The sequence below is a fragment of the Scomber japonicus genome, chromosome 1, assembly GCF_027409825.1.
Source record: "Scomber japonicus isolate fScoJap1 chromosome 1, fScoJap1.pri, whole genome shotgun sequence".
NCBI lineage: Eukaryota > Metazoa > Chordata > Actinopteri > Scombriformes > Scombridae > Scomber > Scomber japonicus.
The window spans coordinates 23,362,585-23,376,977 of record NC_070578.1 but is presented as its reverse complement, the minus strand read 5'-3'; the positions used below and the strand labels follow the sequence as shown (position 1 = coordinate 23,376,977).

The window sequence follows — 14,393 nt, the reverse complement described above, 5'->3', positions numbered from 1 at the left end:
ATTTACATTGTTCTTTCCTAGTAAATATTGGAAAGCGTTACCAAACCAGTTTCTTGTCACAATAAAGACAAGGCCTGTTTCTTTAAATTTTCAAGTACAAACGTTGCACATATTGAACTTAGCATGAGCCCTGTGTGAGTCTGTTGTTGCTCAACTTAAATTTTGTTTTTTTGCAAAATGAAACCAGACTCAGCTCATTTTCACACCCACTACTCCATTCATCTCTGTTCTTGCATCTACTCGTTTTCCTGTTAGTCCACACCATATACAGCTGTATACAGACTTACAGGAACACAGGTTTGGGTGATGGTTCATGGGTGTGATGTGTTTTGTGGCAATGATAAATGTGAAAGAAACAAGATCAGAGAAAATGCTTGTATCGTGTGGGGTCTCCCACAATTCTGAATAGCACCATTTCTTGATGTTTTTTGCAGCTTTAACAGAATAAAGTGTTGTGGTAAGCCATGGTGTGTTGGGGTGGGCATGAGGAGGTTGGGGAATATCATAAATCTGCAGATGGTGACAATTTTTCCTAGAATAACACCATTTAATAGTGTTCATGTACATTTTTCTTTAATTAAAGAATAACTACAGCTAGTGATTTTCAACTCAAAGTCTGTGAATTCTCATTGGGCACAAGGCCATATGCAGGAGGTAATTAACTCCAAACCGTGTTTGGCTATTTGTTTTAGCTCAGCATTCCTTCTCATTATGACAATCTAGTAGTCAGGCACACATTTACCCTCAACTGAGAAGGTACAGTGCATTTTTGTTAATTGCCCAAGGGTTTTTTTGTTGTTGTTGTTTTTTTAAATTTATAATAAAAATCTCAGTTTTATCTGCACTGGTGTTGAAACTGTGGTTTTGTGTGCTGTAGTTAACAGTGCTGTAAGAGACTGCTCTAACCAAACAAGTAGGATAACTGATAGAGATGGAACAGGATCTATATTTAGTGTTCGTAAAGCTGTTTGTGTGGAGAGGAAGTGGGTGCATAGTGCAAGCATGATGTTGATTACACGCCTACACATATCACCCAGTCTTGCTTTCCTTGAGGCTGGAAACCAGCAGTTGTAACAGACAGGATTTATTGCTATAAGTCTCGACTAAAGCAGTTAGGAAGCTAAAAGCAAACCTGAACCTGCTTGAAGTAAATGCACATAAACACTACAAACTAGACCACATTTATTACATTTGATGTATTAAACAATGAGGCTAGTAAGCAAACTAATACACCCACACACTAAATTTGTTATCTTTGTGGTTTACACAGCAAAGACTTGTTAAATTATCATCATCTTTAAATGCATCACTGAAGTGTCTTAATGTCCAAATAAAAACAGCATTAAGTTCTGAAAGGATTGGTCAGTACGTTGATCATTGGACAATTTATCAACAACAATCAATTACGTACTTTATCCAACAAAAATGCTAAATATTTAATGGTTCCAGGTTCTTAATTGTGGGTTTTTTGAAATGTAATTGTAAATGGAATATCTTAAGGTATTATACCTGATAGTTGGAAAAAATGATTGAGACACTATTTGATCATGAAAATGATGAGGGCTGCAACTAACCATTAATTATTTTCTTGATTCATTGATTAGTCGTTTGGTCTATAAAATGGTGAAAAATGTTAATGGTAGCATAAGATTTAACAAAAAATGTCTTGTTTTGTCCCGAACAACAGTCCACAACTCAAAGATATTCAGTTTACTATCACAGAAGACTAAAGAAACCAGAAAATTCAAGTTTGAGAAGTTGGAACCAGAGAATTCTCAAAATGATTAATTGATTATCAACATAGTTGGCAAGTTTTTTCTGTCAACAACTACAACTTATTGTTGCAGCTCTAAAATGATCATAAGTTGCACCACTAATTTCTTGACTCATTCAGAACTTCCTTCTTTGTGTTGTTATTTCAATTAAGGAGACAGTCCATCTGTTTTTCAAAATCATCCAGATACAGAACAGCCCAGCATAAAAAGCCGCGCCGCAGCGGAGAATCATCCACTGACCTCTTTTTCATCGTGAAAACAGGCCTCTAATGTTTTCCTGGTGTGAGCGTGCATGTGATGTGTGTGGGTGGAGGGCTGGGATGTATAGCTGGAATGCTGGAGGGGAACTGAGTGACAGGTTTGGACTTTGGTTGGTAGGCGTGGTACGGGAACATGTCGTCTGTGACATCACCATCACCAGAAGGCTTGGTTGGGCCAGCTGCCTGCTGCAGAGGTGGAGTTTCCTTCCTGCAGAGCTGACCGGGACTGAGTGTGGCCTGACCCACCTTGCCACCAACATCTAAACTATACTGCAGCTTGGTTCTGCAGGGCATTTGGTCCCTCTCTCTCTGTTTTATTTTCTGTTTTTTTCTTATAATGATCTATTAATGATTCAGTGCATTATCTCAATGTATCTACAACATTTCTGTACCTACTAAAGTGTGTTGAGATGTCTTGGTTTAATAGTCCACTTCAAATACATTTGGACTTTGATAGCTTCTGAGTACAGAACAAGGATGATAATAATTATTTTATTTTATTATTACTGGCAACTCAAACATGAGTAATGAGAAGTTAGCAGCACTGGTGGCATTAGTCAAATGTGGAGCCGGAGCAGGCGACGTAGAATCCTATTTTAAACTGCTGGTTAAGGATATGAATAAATACGGTAAAATCATTATTCACATAGGAGGAGTGAGTCCCAATTCAAAGACAAGGTTGGACTCCGTAGTTTTCTCTGGGCCCCTGCCAAAGCTGACCAGTGATGACATGTATATCGATGGGTGATGTCCAGCAAATGACGTGGACTTTGTAGGTAATTGGCAGGCTTTCTTAGGAAGACCTGGACTGATTTGGAGAGATGGCATACAGCCCACTTTGGATAAAGCTGCTCTCATATCTCAAAATCTGAGTTTATTAGTAGGCCAAAACCATGGCTGCCCAGAGTTGAGACCAGGAGGCAGAGCTGCAGTCCTACACGCTTCTTTGTGCTTCCATAACAACAGTTATCCACCCAAATCTCATAAAGATTGTGTCTGTCCCCTGACCACTTAAAGCAATTATCAAAAGTAAACAGAAGAGGCGTTATCGTAAAAACCTAAAAACAATTGGCAACTAGATGTCTATGTGATAGCCCTGTAGTTACATTTAAGGAAAGTATTCCATCAGCAAGTGTTTCAATACAACAATGGACTCTTATGCTAACCTTAGTTTCTCCCAAACTGATCATCTTGTTGAAAAGAAGATGATTAACAAAAGAGATATAACTCTCATTGTATAACTCCCAAACTTGCAAATTAAAGCAAACATCGTGAAACTTTGAAAAGATTTGGCATTCCACCAAACTGAAAGAATCTTACTTAATCTGGCCAGATAGTCTTAAAACATATAGGAAGGCCCTCTGTAATACCAGATCCACCTGTTACTCATTATTAATTGATGTATAGTTATAGCTCTCAGCGATAACCACTTCATGAGCTTCTTTAGTGATAAAATAATACTTCAGGTGTTTTAGCCAACTATAGACCTATACCTAACCCTTTTTTCTCCAAGATCCTAGAAAAAGGAGTCACCAATCAGTTGTGTGACTTTCTAGATAACAATCATTTATTTGAGGATTTTAAGTCAGGATTTCGAGTACGTCAGCACTTTGACAGTTAGAAGGACTTCTCTCTGTACTTGTCTTGCTGGATCTTAATGCTGCATTTGACACCATTGAACATCACATATGTATAGATATGTTTTCTTTAGGCAACGTTTTTATGAAACAAATGAATTTTCATTGTTATGCAGATGATACTCAATTATATATATCAATAAAGCCAAATGAAACGAAACAGTTAACTAAACTCCATGGATGCCTTTAGGGGATAAATACCTGCTCCTGCTTCTAAACTCAGACAAAACTGAGCTTGGCTCCAAACACTTAAGAAGCACATTATCTAATGATATAGCAATTCCTTGTCCTTGCCTCCAGCACCACTGCAAGGATCTGGGGTTATCTTTGATCAGGATATGCCCTTTAACTCACACATTTCAAGGACTGCCTTTTTTCACCTAGATAACATTGAAAAAATCAGGCACGTACTGTATCAAAAAGACTAGTCCACACTTTTCTTATCTCCAGGCTGGATCATTGTAATTCCTAGTTATCAGGCTGCCCCAACAACTCTCTTAAAACTCTCCAGCTGATCCAGAATGCTGCTGCATGTGTATTGACAAAAATAGGGAAAGAGATCATGTTTCTTCCATATTAGCTTCTCTTCACTGGCTTCCTGTAAAATCCAGAATAGAATTTCCTCACCTACAAGTCCCTTAACGGTTAGGCTCCATCATATCATAGAGCTTATACTACCCTGTTACCCCATTAGAACACTAGGGTCCCAGAATGCAGGCTTACTTGAGTCTCCAAAAGTAGAATGGGAGGCAGAACCTTCAGCTGGCCCAGGCTTGTCCAGACTTGTCTCTCTCTTTCCCCTCTCTCTTTCTCTCTCAAACCCAACCGGTCATCCACCCAGAGCCTGGTTCTGCCCAAAGTTTCTTCCCATTAAAAGGGAGTTTTCCCTGCCGCTGTCCCTGTGCTTGCTCATGGGGGACTGTGGGTCTCTGTAAATAATATTGTAAAGAGTACAGTCTAGCACTATATGAAAAGTGCCCTGAGATAACTTATGCATTGGCGCTATAAAAACAAAATGGTGGTGATGTCTGCATTGATCTAATGATTTCCTAAGTGTTTTTTTTATTATTCATTCCAAACTTCACCCAAGGTACACATTGTTTTACAGAAACTTGGCTCAGTTTAGTATTTTACCTCAGCTTTACAAAGTTGCTGGATAACACAAATGCCTCAGTTGCTTGTGCTGCATTTGGAGAATTCATTTGAATGGAATGAATGTTTTAAAGGTTTACAGCATATGGGTCACTGTGGAATCTCTGTATGTGTTGGGTTGGTTCTTTATGTACAGTTCGAACTACAGTCGGTGTATCAGTAATAAAAACTGGGCCACTGTTGAGTGTCTCCTACTGACAGTAGTCAGTGTTTTCAAAGAAATGTGTTCAGGAATCTGTCTGCGTCATCTGTACATACTGTGCTATGTCCTGTGATTGTAATTGATGGCCTAAATAAGGAAATATCAGCAGTATAACAATAAAAAATACCCAACACAGTATTTCTATATGTGACAGTTCTGAATATTCAACACATTTTGGTCAGTACTCAAAAAAGTGACTGAGGGTTACCTATTTAAATCGGGTGAACATCAGGTAACTTGAGGACCGCCCTATATGACTCATACATTTGGTTTGACTCTGTTTAAGGAGTTTGTTACATCTGATGAAGTCATCTACTAATATAAGGATTTATAGGTCATATTACTGGACATGACTCAGACTGGCTTATGTTACATAGTAGTTACTGGTGGTCCTCCTGAGTCATGTTGCACTCCCTCATCTATCTCTTTTTTTTTTTTGCTGTTGCCTAGCTGAAGCTGAGCTACAGCCCTGTTAATGCTGGCTCTGGTGCTGCTGGCACTGCAAAACAGCCTCATCTATCATGGGAAACAGCTCTGAGAGAATCAGCTTGGCCAGAACAGAGTGCAGCAGCGACACTACCCATGCATGTAGAGGGAGGGAAGGAATAGCCAGAGGAGCACGGTGCCCAATGCGGCTGCCCGAGGTTGACAGAATAGGAATAAGAGGTTGACGGGAAGCCGAGATCACGTGCTGAAGCTATGGCTGGGAGAGTGATGGTGGTGGAAGGGAGGGAGGGACGAGAAACACTAGCAGCTCTTTTCTTCTCTCTCTCTCTTTTCTGTTTCTGTTTCTGTCTCTGTCTGGTCGTCTGAAGGCGCATGGGGAGTGCAGTGCAGTGAAGCAAATTCTAGGATACACACAGTAGTACTGATGAATTATTGAACAGTGGTGAGTGGATGTGACACAGGCCAGCATACTTGCATGCTGCAGAGTGACAGGAGAGTGAGTGGGAGAGATTACCTGCATCTCCTGCAACAACAGAGAGTTGCAGGTGAGAAGGAAGCATTTGTATGCAGAGAATACAAGAGAGTTAGAATTATAAATATTCATAAATCAATCAAATCATTATAGCTTGACCAACACCAGAGTTTTGATGCCATTATTGATATAAATATTTGAGAGGTTAAACAAATCTAAGATATCAGCTGATGACAAACAATTTTGATCCAATTAGTGTGGTTATTTGGTTTTACTTGGTATATAGTACAGTCAGTACCTTCTGGAAGACAGCATGTAATGTATATAAAAAAAATTGGTTGATAAATCGATTAAGTCAATCAACCGAAAATCAATCGGCAGCTGTTTTGATTATCAAGCAAAAATGCTCTCATGTAAGGATTTAATGCTTGTCTTTCTTTTCTTTGCCATATGTGATAGTGAACTGAAAGTATTGGACTGTTACTTGAATAAACAGGCAATGAGAAACTGATAACAAGCATTTTTCACTGTTATCTGATATTGTATTGACAAAATGATTAATCATGGAAATAATCTGCAGATCAATCAATAATGAAGATACCTCTGAGACATGACAATTGTTAAGCTGCTGCCCAAAATGGTGACATATGTATCTTAGGCATTTCTATACTGCTGTTACTTAGTGCTTATTGGCTGACACTGGTTATAATATTAATTAATACTAATATTGGCTATGCACTGATACTGTTATCTTTGATAAGCTAATAATTGGTTGATAATATCAGCCACACCACTGTAGTGGTTGCACTCATATCAGAGTTAAAGAAGAGATTTTCCTGCTTCATCAGCTATCTACATATTACTCAAGCCCCACTAAGGAAGTGACATTCGGCACGCACAAAGCAAGTTCTTTCTTGTTCCTTTGCTGCCAAATAACTACAAATAAGCAATAGACAGTCTGTGTCATCATGTGGAATTACACACCTTTTCACACATACAAGCAATATAACTGAAACTGTAAAATTTTAATTTATCCTGTTAGAACGACAAGGAATCTTGTCTAGGTTTTATGTTCTCGTGATCGTTCTGTGTTTTAGGGTGTTGGTTTGACATTCCCTGAGCACTCCCCTCAGCTGTCACCACTTAACTAGTCCCCAAGGAAAGTGAGAACTACAAAACATGGGAAAAATGTAAAAAATGCATGACTCCTCCTCCTCCTCCCTGCCTCTCTGGCCCCACCCTTGCAGTTTAGGTTACTAGGAGACAAGATTGGCCCCAAAATGAAAAAATCAAAGCCTTGTGGAGTGAGTCGTGTGACTATTGCAAAGGAGAAAACATCTTGTAAATGTGTCATTAGCATGACAACTGTCAAACACCTAAGCAGTGGTTGTTCAGGTGAAAGCGTATTTGCTTCACATTTCCTGTCAAAGTGTCTGAGAGCAGTGTTTACCTCCTGTCTGCGGCATGGTAGTAAAGGTAGAGGTCAGTTAGGATGTTTGTGCCGTTTTAACCAAAAACACAGAGTATGCTGTTTGTTCTCATATCTGTCCATTTTGAAGCCAGCTTCATTTTAGTCATTGTAGTTGTGTTCCAAATCTATACTAATTCAAAGCAGTTTTTTTTGTATGTAAATGAGTGTGTTCATGATGGAAAAGTGACTAAATATACTCAGAAACAGTCGGTAAGAAAAGAGTTACTCACAGCTGCAGAAAATGAAATCTAATTACAGATTGTGGTGAAACAGCGCTAGGAACACGTCATAAAACAAAAATAATTTTCTCTTTGGAAAAATGTTATCTTTTATCTAATTTTTAAAGATTAATTGGCTGTATTGAAGCTTGATTGCATTAGCATGACAAATGTATTATATCCTGTTAGTATAAAAGAATAAATTATATTCATGTCTTCTATACTTAATGTACTATACTATATACCGGTATACTAAAATGATCAGATCTGAGCACCTAATACGATTACTATGTAATTTTGACAGAGCTTGTGTCTCGTCCTAATATATTGTGTGGATCCCAGACATATTCACAGTTTTTTCTCTCTGTCTTGTCCTTTTCTTTGTCTCCTGCAGTCATACTTTGTCACTGACTATGACCCCACAATTGAAGACTCCTACACGAAGCAGTGTGTGATTGACGAAAGGGCAGCCAGGCTCGACAGTAAGTTTGCTTTGCTGTACAAACATGACCCAAGTAAAAATCACACAAACATACACAAAGGGCATTTGTACATTCCTATTGAATCACATTGCGCTCAAAGAATTGATTTCAAAAGTAGTTTTTATTTTGCTGCATGACATTGTGTGTTTGTGTGTTTGCGTGTGTGTGCACGCTCTCTAGTCCTAGACACTGCTGGACAGGAAGAGTTTGGAGCCATGCGAGAACAATACATGAGGACAGGGGAGGGCTTCCTGCTCGTCTTCTCAGTCACTGACAGAGGAAGGTGAGTGACAGTTCTCGTCATGCGCAACACAGCTATGCACTCCGTTCTCTCTGTTTTTTTTGTTTGCACATCTCCGTTTACTTTTCACAATTGCATGCTCTTCTTACTTGCTCCCCCCACCTCTCACTCTACTAAAACCATAAATCTTGCACTGATACTCTCACTTGTTGCTGCTTGTGCTTCCGGAGCCTCTTGCTTTTGTTCTTGTTGTCATATTCTTTTGTTCTCAACACTTCCTCCCTTATCCTGTTCACTTATTCACTCACCTTAGCTTTCTATTTTAAGCCCACTTACTACTGAAACAATTGTATTGGCTGATATATAAATGTATTCAGTTCTTTGGAAAATTGAAGGGGCTGTACAGGAATTTTACACATTTTTAACCTGTAATGACACAAACCTTTATTTTATCATGTATAGGCAAACAATGCATTAACGTCTTAAACCTCACTGACCTACTGAGTCAAACTTTGTGCAGTAAAATATTGTATAAACAAAGCTGAATTATGGGAAAATTTGTGTAAAATCATGCACATATAGTATATTTCCATTTAACAGAAAGGTGCAGTCATAAAAAGATGGATTTGAATACATATATAGCTTCAATCAAGTTAATGCAGTGAACGTGGAATAAGATGGTTTTTCCATCCTTAAACCTATTTAACAGGGAGTAAAAGGGGAAAAAAGCCTGTTTTTCAGCAATTAGGGCTAAAGGCAGCTTGAATATGCTTTTCATATTACACTATATACTATTCTTGTTATAGTCAGCCAGTCACACCCCATCCTCCTCGCCTTTGTGTCCCTGCCCAGCAGTGCAGTTAGCTGCATTCCCCTGCCCCAACCCACACCCCCCTCCCAGTGTTTATGTTGTAAACAGTCTTTCCGTCCTCCATTTATATTAGTCAAGTCTTTCCAGATTTACTATGTGCTCTCTAAGCTGTCTGTGGGCTCGTGGCAGGAATGCTGTCCTGGGTTTGTAGTTGCATTCTGCCTTTTTTTCAGATTGACATTTTTATTTGCTGTTTGGTTGAAAAAGTGAATATGGTATTTATATTGTAGCAGGACAACTGTCAGGTGAGTGCACAGAGCTGAGCCCCAGACGAAAACATTTTATGTATTTGTAATAGCGCAGCTGACTTTTCCTTCTTTGCTGACATTTCTGAGCTACTCCATCTGATTCTCAGTGGTGGTGACCCCCACTCGTGGTTGACGGGTGTGTGTGCTTTATGTGTAGGTGGTTTTGCGTGGAGGTTTGCATGTGCACATGTGCATATGTGCATATCTAGATAAATTAGTGCATCTTATTGTAACAACATTACGTAACCTTCACAGAAAACACCATATAACACCATGTAATATAATTCACAGCTTTGAAGAAATCTACAAATTCCAAAGACAAATTCTCCGAGTCAAAGACAGAGATGAATTCCCCATGATCCTTGTAGGAAACAAAGCAGATCTGGAACTACAGAGACAAGTAAGTTCCACAGATTGCAGTGGTCCAAACCCGATGACTGACTATCTTGTTTGATCATCTGAAGAGACAATATCAGTAATCTGAACAATTCATATTTACATGCTTGAAAGTGGAAACAAGAGCTGCAGCTGCAGCTAGCTGCTAACATGCAGGATGTAAGTGAAAGAATCAAAGAGAGCCTGTAAAAACTGTGGTGTCATGAGGGGAGGATGGATAGAGAGAAAAGGGAGTGTGTTGAAAAGATTAATTTTCTGGTTGTTGGTATGCAGTCACTCAGCACTTCCTCCAATGAATCCACATCACCCCCTCATGGTGAAAAGTAGCCTTGCAGGCAAAGACAGCTACTATCAATGGGTTTATTCACTGAAATCAGCATTTAGTATTTCAAGTCTCATGTGACACAAGCATGTGTTGGTTTGTTGCCTATTCTTCTCCTTCTTACCCATTTATTGGATTTCAGATGAGATTGTAGATGCTAGAGACATTACATTTAACATTAAAGATAATGGCTGCTAACTACACATGACTGAACTGACCAGATGGTAACTCTGTGATAGATACTTAAATGTAATAACACTCTAATTGTAAGCAAAGGTATGTTTACCCTGAATGTGTTTGACAAATCTGTAGATCAGCATCTTCACAGGTCAGTATTTCACATTTTGCTAATTGTTATTATCTGGAATGTGCCCCTTAGGGAAAGCGTGGGACCTAATTATTTTTTGCATTATTACACTGAATTACATGCAGAGCTGTTTCAAAAAGAGTTTAGAGGCAGATTTCTGATGTGTCCTAGATGCATATTACATATACAGTACTAATTTAAGTGTGTCAGATGTTTTCACTTGAAAAAATGATAATATGAAATACAGTAAAAAAAATCAGGACATGCATATAAAAAAGTGAACATTGGTGAATGTTATTTTAAAGGCTCTGCAGTCAAATGGCATTTTCTAAACAATTTGGAAGTGAAATTGGAGCAGCAAGAACATTGGAAAATGTACATTTTTAATAAGGTCATGATTATTCATATACCACCCTAGAAAATGAGCTAGATTAAAGTAACAAAGTTATTAAGGGTCACAAGAATGAACATGTATGCAGTGCATACTGGATACGACATATTGAGTTGTTTGCACTACTGGTGTTTTCAATTGTGGAAACTTAAAATTTTGAAAATCCTCAGTGGACGCTTTAGTTTTGACATTAGTTTTAACTACAGAACTTATCTGTGTGTATGGTATATTCACTTGTAGATTACTTCATTATAAATATTACTTGTAACATCATTTATTACAAGAGGAAGCCTTATTTATAGGACACAGAAACTCAAGTCCCACATTAAGGGTGACTGTGTGCACAAAAAGCAGCGTCATCTCATCAAATTACAAATGACATTAAAATGACATTAGAAACTGAAATAATCTACCTGTCAGTTTTCCAAAACTGTTATATATTTCTCTGGTTTGCCAGAAGATGATTCAAGATTCAAGATTTCTTTGTCATTTCACACACATGTATTTGCATACACAGGCTGAAACGAAAAGTCGTTTCTCACCAGCTCCTTGCAGTGCATTAGAGAAAAAGGGGTAGTAAAAAAAACTATGTTAAAAAACATTCAAACATGTAATACAATTAATAAAATAAAAGATAAAATATAAAATAAAAGATAAAATATAATAATACCAGTGTTTCATAAATACATTGTTTCAAATGATTTGTGAAAATCTAGCATGTAATTAGATTTTAAAGTGTTTTTATGTTCCCACCCATCATAATTCTTTTTTCTTCTTCTTTTTGCCTCAGGTAACCCAAGAAGAGGGTCAGCAGCTGGCCAGACAATTGAAGGTCACATATATGGAGGCTTCAGCCAAAATCCGTATGAACGTAGACCAGGCTTTCCATGAGCTGGTTAGAGTAATCAGGTAAGTACTTCCAAAAGGCTTCTGATGCATTTTTTCAAAAGATGAACATTCAGGCACATGTGTTATGTGTGGGAGCTGGGGCATTTAGACTTTTGACGTCACTCTAAACTATGTGATTAACAAATGTAAACTTGCTATTTTTAGTGTGGGAAAGTATACATGCATTTGAAATTATAGTTAATAATAGGAAAATAGATTTCTGCTTGCTTTATTAGTAACCAAGCACAAATAAAGAAACAGCAGAACATGAGAAAGTAAACGTACACAGACCAGTGTACCCTGATAGTTGTACTCTCTCCCAACTCCCAGGAAATTCCAAGAACAGGAATGTCCACCATCGCCAGAACCTACAAGAAAAGAGAAAGACAAGACCGGCTGCCATTGTGTGATCGTCTGAGTCAGCCTTATCACTGTAACTCATGCAGCTACTCTCTACCACCCCACCCACTCTGCCTGACATCACATCCTAAGTGGATGACTGACCGCTGCCTTCTCCACGTGCATGACTTCAGACAGCTTTTTCTGAGATACTTTGACCAGGAACTGCTGTCCCCAGGACATCACTAAGGACAACTGACAATGCCAAATTTTAACACCACTCTACCTTCAGCCATAATCTAATTCACACGAGAGAGTCCCAACACTAAACATTGCCTTCTAAATCAGCCTGACAAATTAATGTTTTGTACTCTGAAGGACTTCTCTTGCCTTGTAGTGACATTTGTACTTGCTACCGAGATTGAATGAAAACTATATATCCAGAATGTTAATGAGTTTCTTTAGTTTTCAGTGTCTGACCAGAGCAGAGAGATTATCTTATGAAGCTTTGTGTATGTTGTGCCATATCCCATCTTTACTCCCATGTGCTAATCTGCTACTGTACATATGTGATATTTGTTGTGATTTTCAAAGTGTATTTCTAATGACCTATTAAATCACCACAGTACAGTGCGTGAGGTTGAGTTTGGTTTTACATATATGAAAGTGATTATATAAGTATGTATATAAATATAATGCCTAGACAGCCCTTAAAGCTACAATGATAGAACTTTCTGGCATTCTGCAGTGGATTCTTTACTTTGTCTGTGGTTTCTGCTTTCATCTCAATTGCCAAATATGGATTGTCTACTGTATTAGATTTTTTATGAGTCTTATAGATTGTAGGATTTATATCCTATGCCATATCCTCAATGTACTGAAAGTAGCAAATTTGTCAGAATATCTTTTTCGAAGGTGGCGGTTCAGTCAAAATTGGACACCATGTATGGTTTCCAATTTCTATGAAGCCGTAGAGACAAAATCATTGGCAGCACATTGTGTAGCTTTGAAAACTTGATTTCAGATCAAATCACTGAACACTGTATGCTCTTTATTCAACTTTTCAGAAGTAGTATGAACAGATTCATTTGTTGCAAATCAAGAAGCTTTTAGAGCTCAGTTCAGTTCAGATCATTCCAGTGTAATGCTTCATTTCTGTCAAACATTTAGTCAAAAAAATAGATCAAATAATTGTTTTATCATTCCAATAACACAGTGGCAATGTATTTGTCTTGTGTCCTTGAATTATTCTGTAACATAACCTTTTTTCCCCCAATGGTCTGTCAAGAAAGCCAGGCAAAGTGGAAGCATTGAAATGCACATTGTAAAACAAGCATTCTCCAATGGGACACAACCTCAGCGGACCTGCCACCTGTGGAGTAATCATCACCACAGACATAAAATACTGTTCTGCCTTCCCTCTCCACTCCTGTACTTCTGTTCGGGCATACAAATGAAGTACTGCAGTTTGTTTTTCATATCATCATCTTGTAATATAAACAACAAGAAAATCAGATGATGGAAGTAATGGACTTGATTAAATGTTTCTACTCTACTTTTATACATTATTTTCTTATCAAACTAGTTGACAAGTATTTTTATATGTTTATAAGTGAATACACATTCACAGCACAGCTGTGTATATATGTAAAGAGGAATATTTAATTCTCTTGATTATTTGAAACTGAAGATGACTGTTGGCCCAAATTAGCAAAATTGGATTCTTCACCCAGATGTGACCCAGAATGTTTTTCCTTATTAGTAATGGAGAGTATATTTATCTTGAGGTGTTCACCATCATCTCAGTGTGTAAAATGCCAGGTCAGGTGGGAAAGGGATTTGGAAATGATTCTGGTCTTTACATTAGGAGCTTTAAACCACACAAATTAATTATTATAATCATCTGAAATACCCATCCCCCCATCTTACTGCAAATGTTAGTGTACATCCAAATCATATGGACTTTTCTTTTTCTTCCATATCAATGTATTTTGCCCTGTGTCTAGCTTTTGGTGCTAAAATAAAATCTGTCATTGAGCCAGATGGGGTAGAGAATCTTTTTTTTTTTAAATTCAAATAGCTGTTGAGACCTGAGCCTTACATACTGAGCCTTGTGTCGAATATACTGTATTTATGGCTGCAATCAATCTGTGATGAGCAGGATTCAGATGAACCATGCAGTATCTCATTGCTATTCACAGTATGACTCCAACTACTGTCATATCATCAACATGAGCATGGCCAAAAACTGCATCTGATTTTGTTCAGATTTTT

General features: G+C 38.0%; 1 protein-coding gene across 1 annotated transcript in view; it reads left to right on the top strand.

Moving 5' to 3' along the window:
• rras2 (RAS related 2) overlaps positions 1–14,157 on the top strand; it is a 32,239-nt gene extending 18,082 nt beyond the window's left edge. The window contains exons 2-6 of the mRNA XM_053324564.1: positions 8,029–8,116; positions 8,297–8,399; positions 9,768–9,876; positions 11,683–11,801; positions 12,111–14,157. Coding sequence (XP_053180539.1) covers positions 8,029–8,116; positions 8,297–8,399; positions 9,768–9,876; positions 11,683–11,801; positions 12,111–12,198 — 507 coding nt within the window. The 3' untranslated portion in view covers positions 12,199–14,157. The remainder of the gene's footprint in view (positions 1–8,028; positions 8,117–8,296; positions 8,400–9,767; positions 9,877–11,682; positions 11,802–12,110) is intronic.
• Positions 14,158–14,393: the final 236 nt, after the last annotated feature.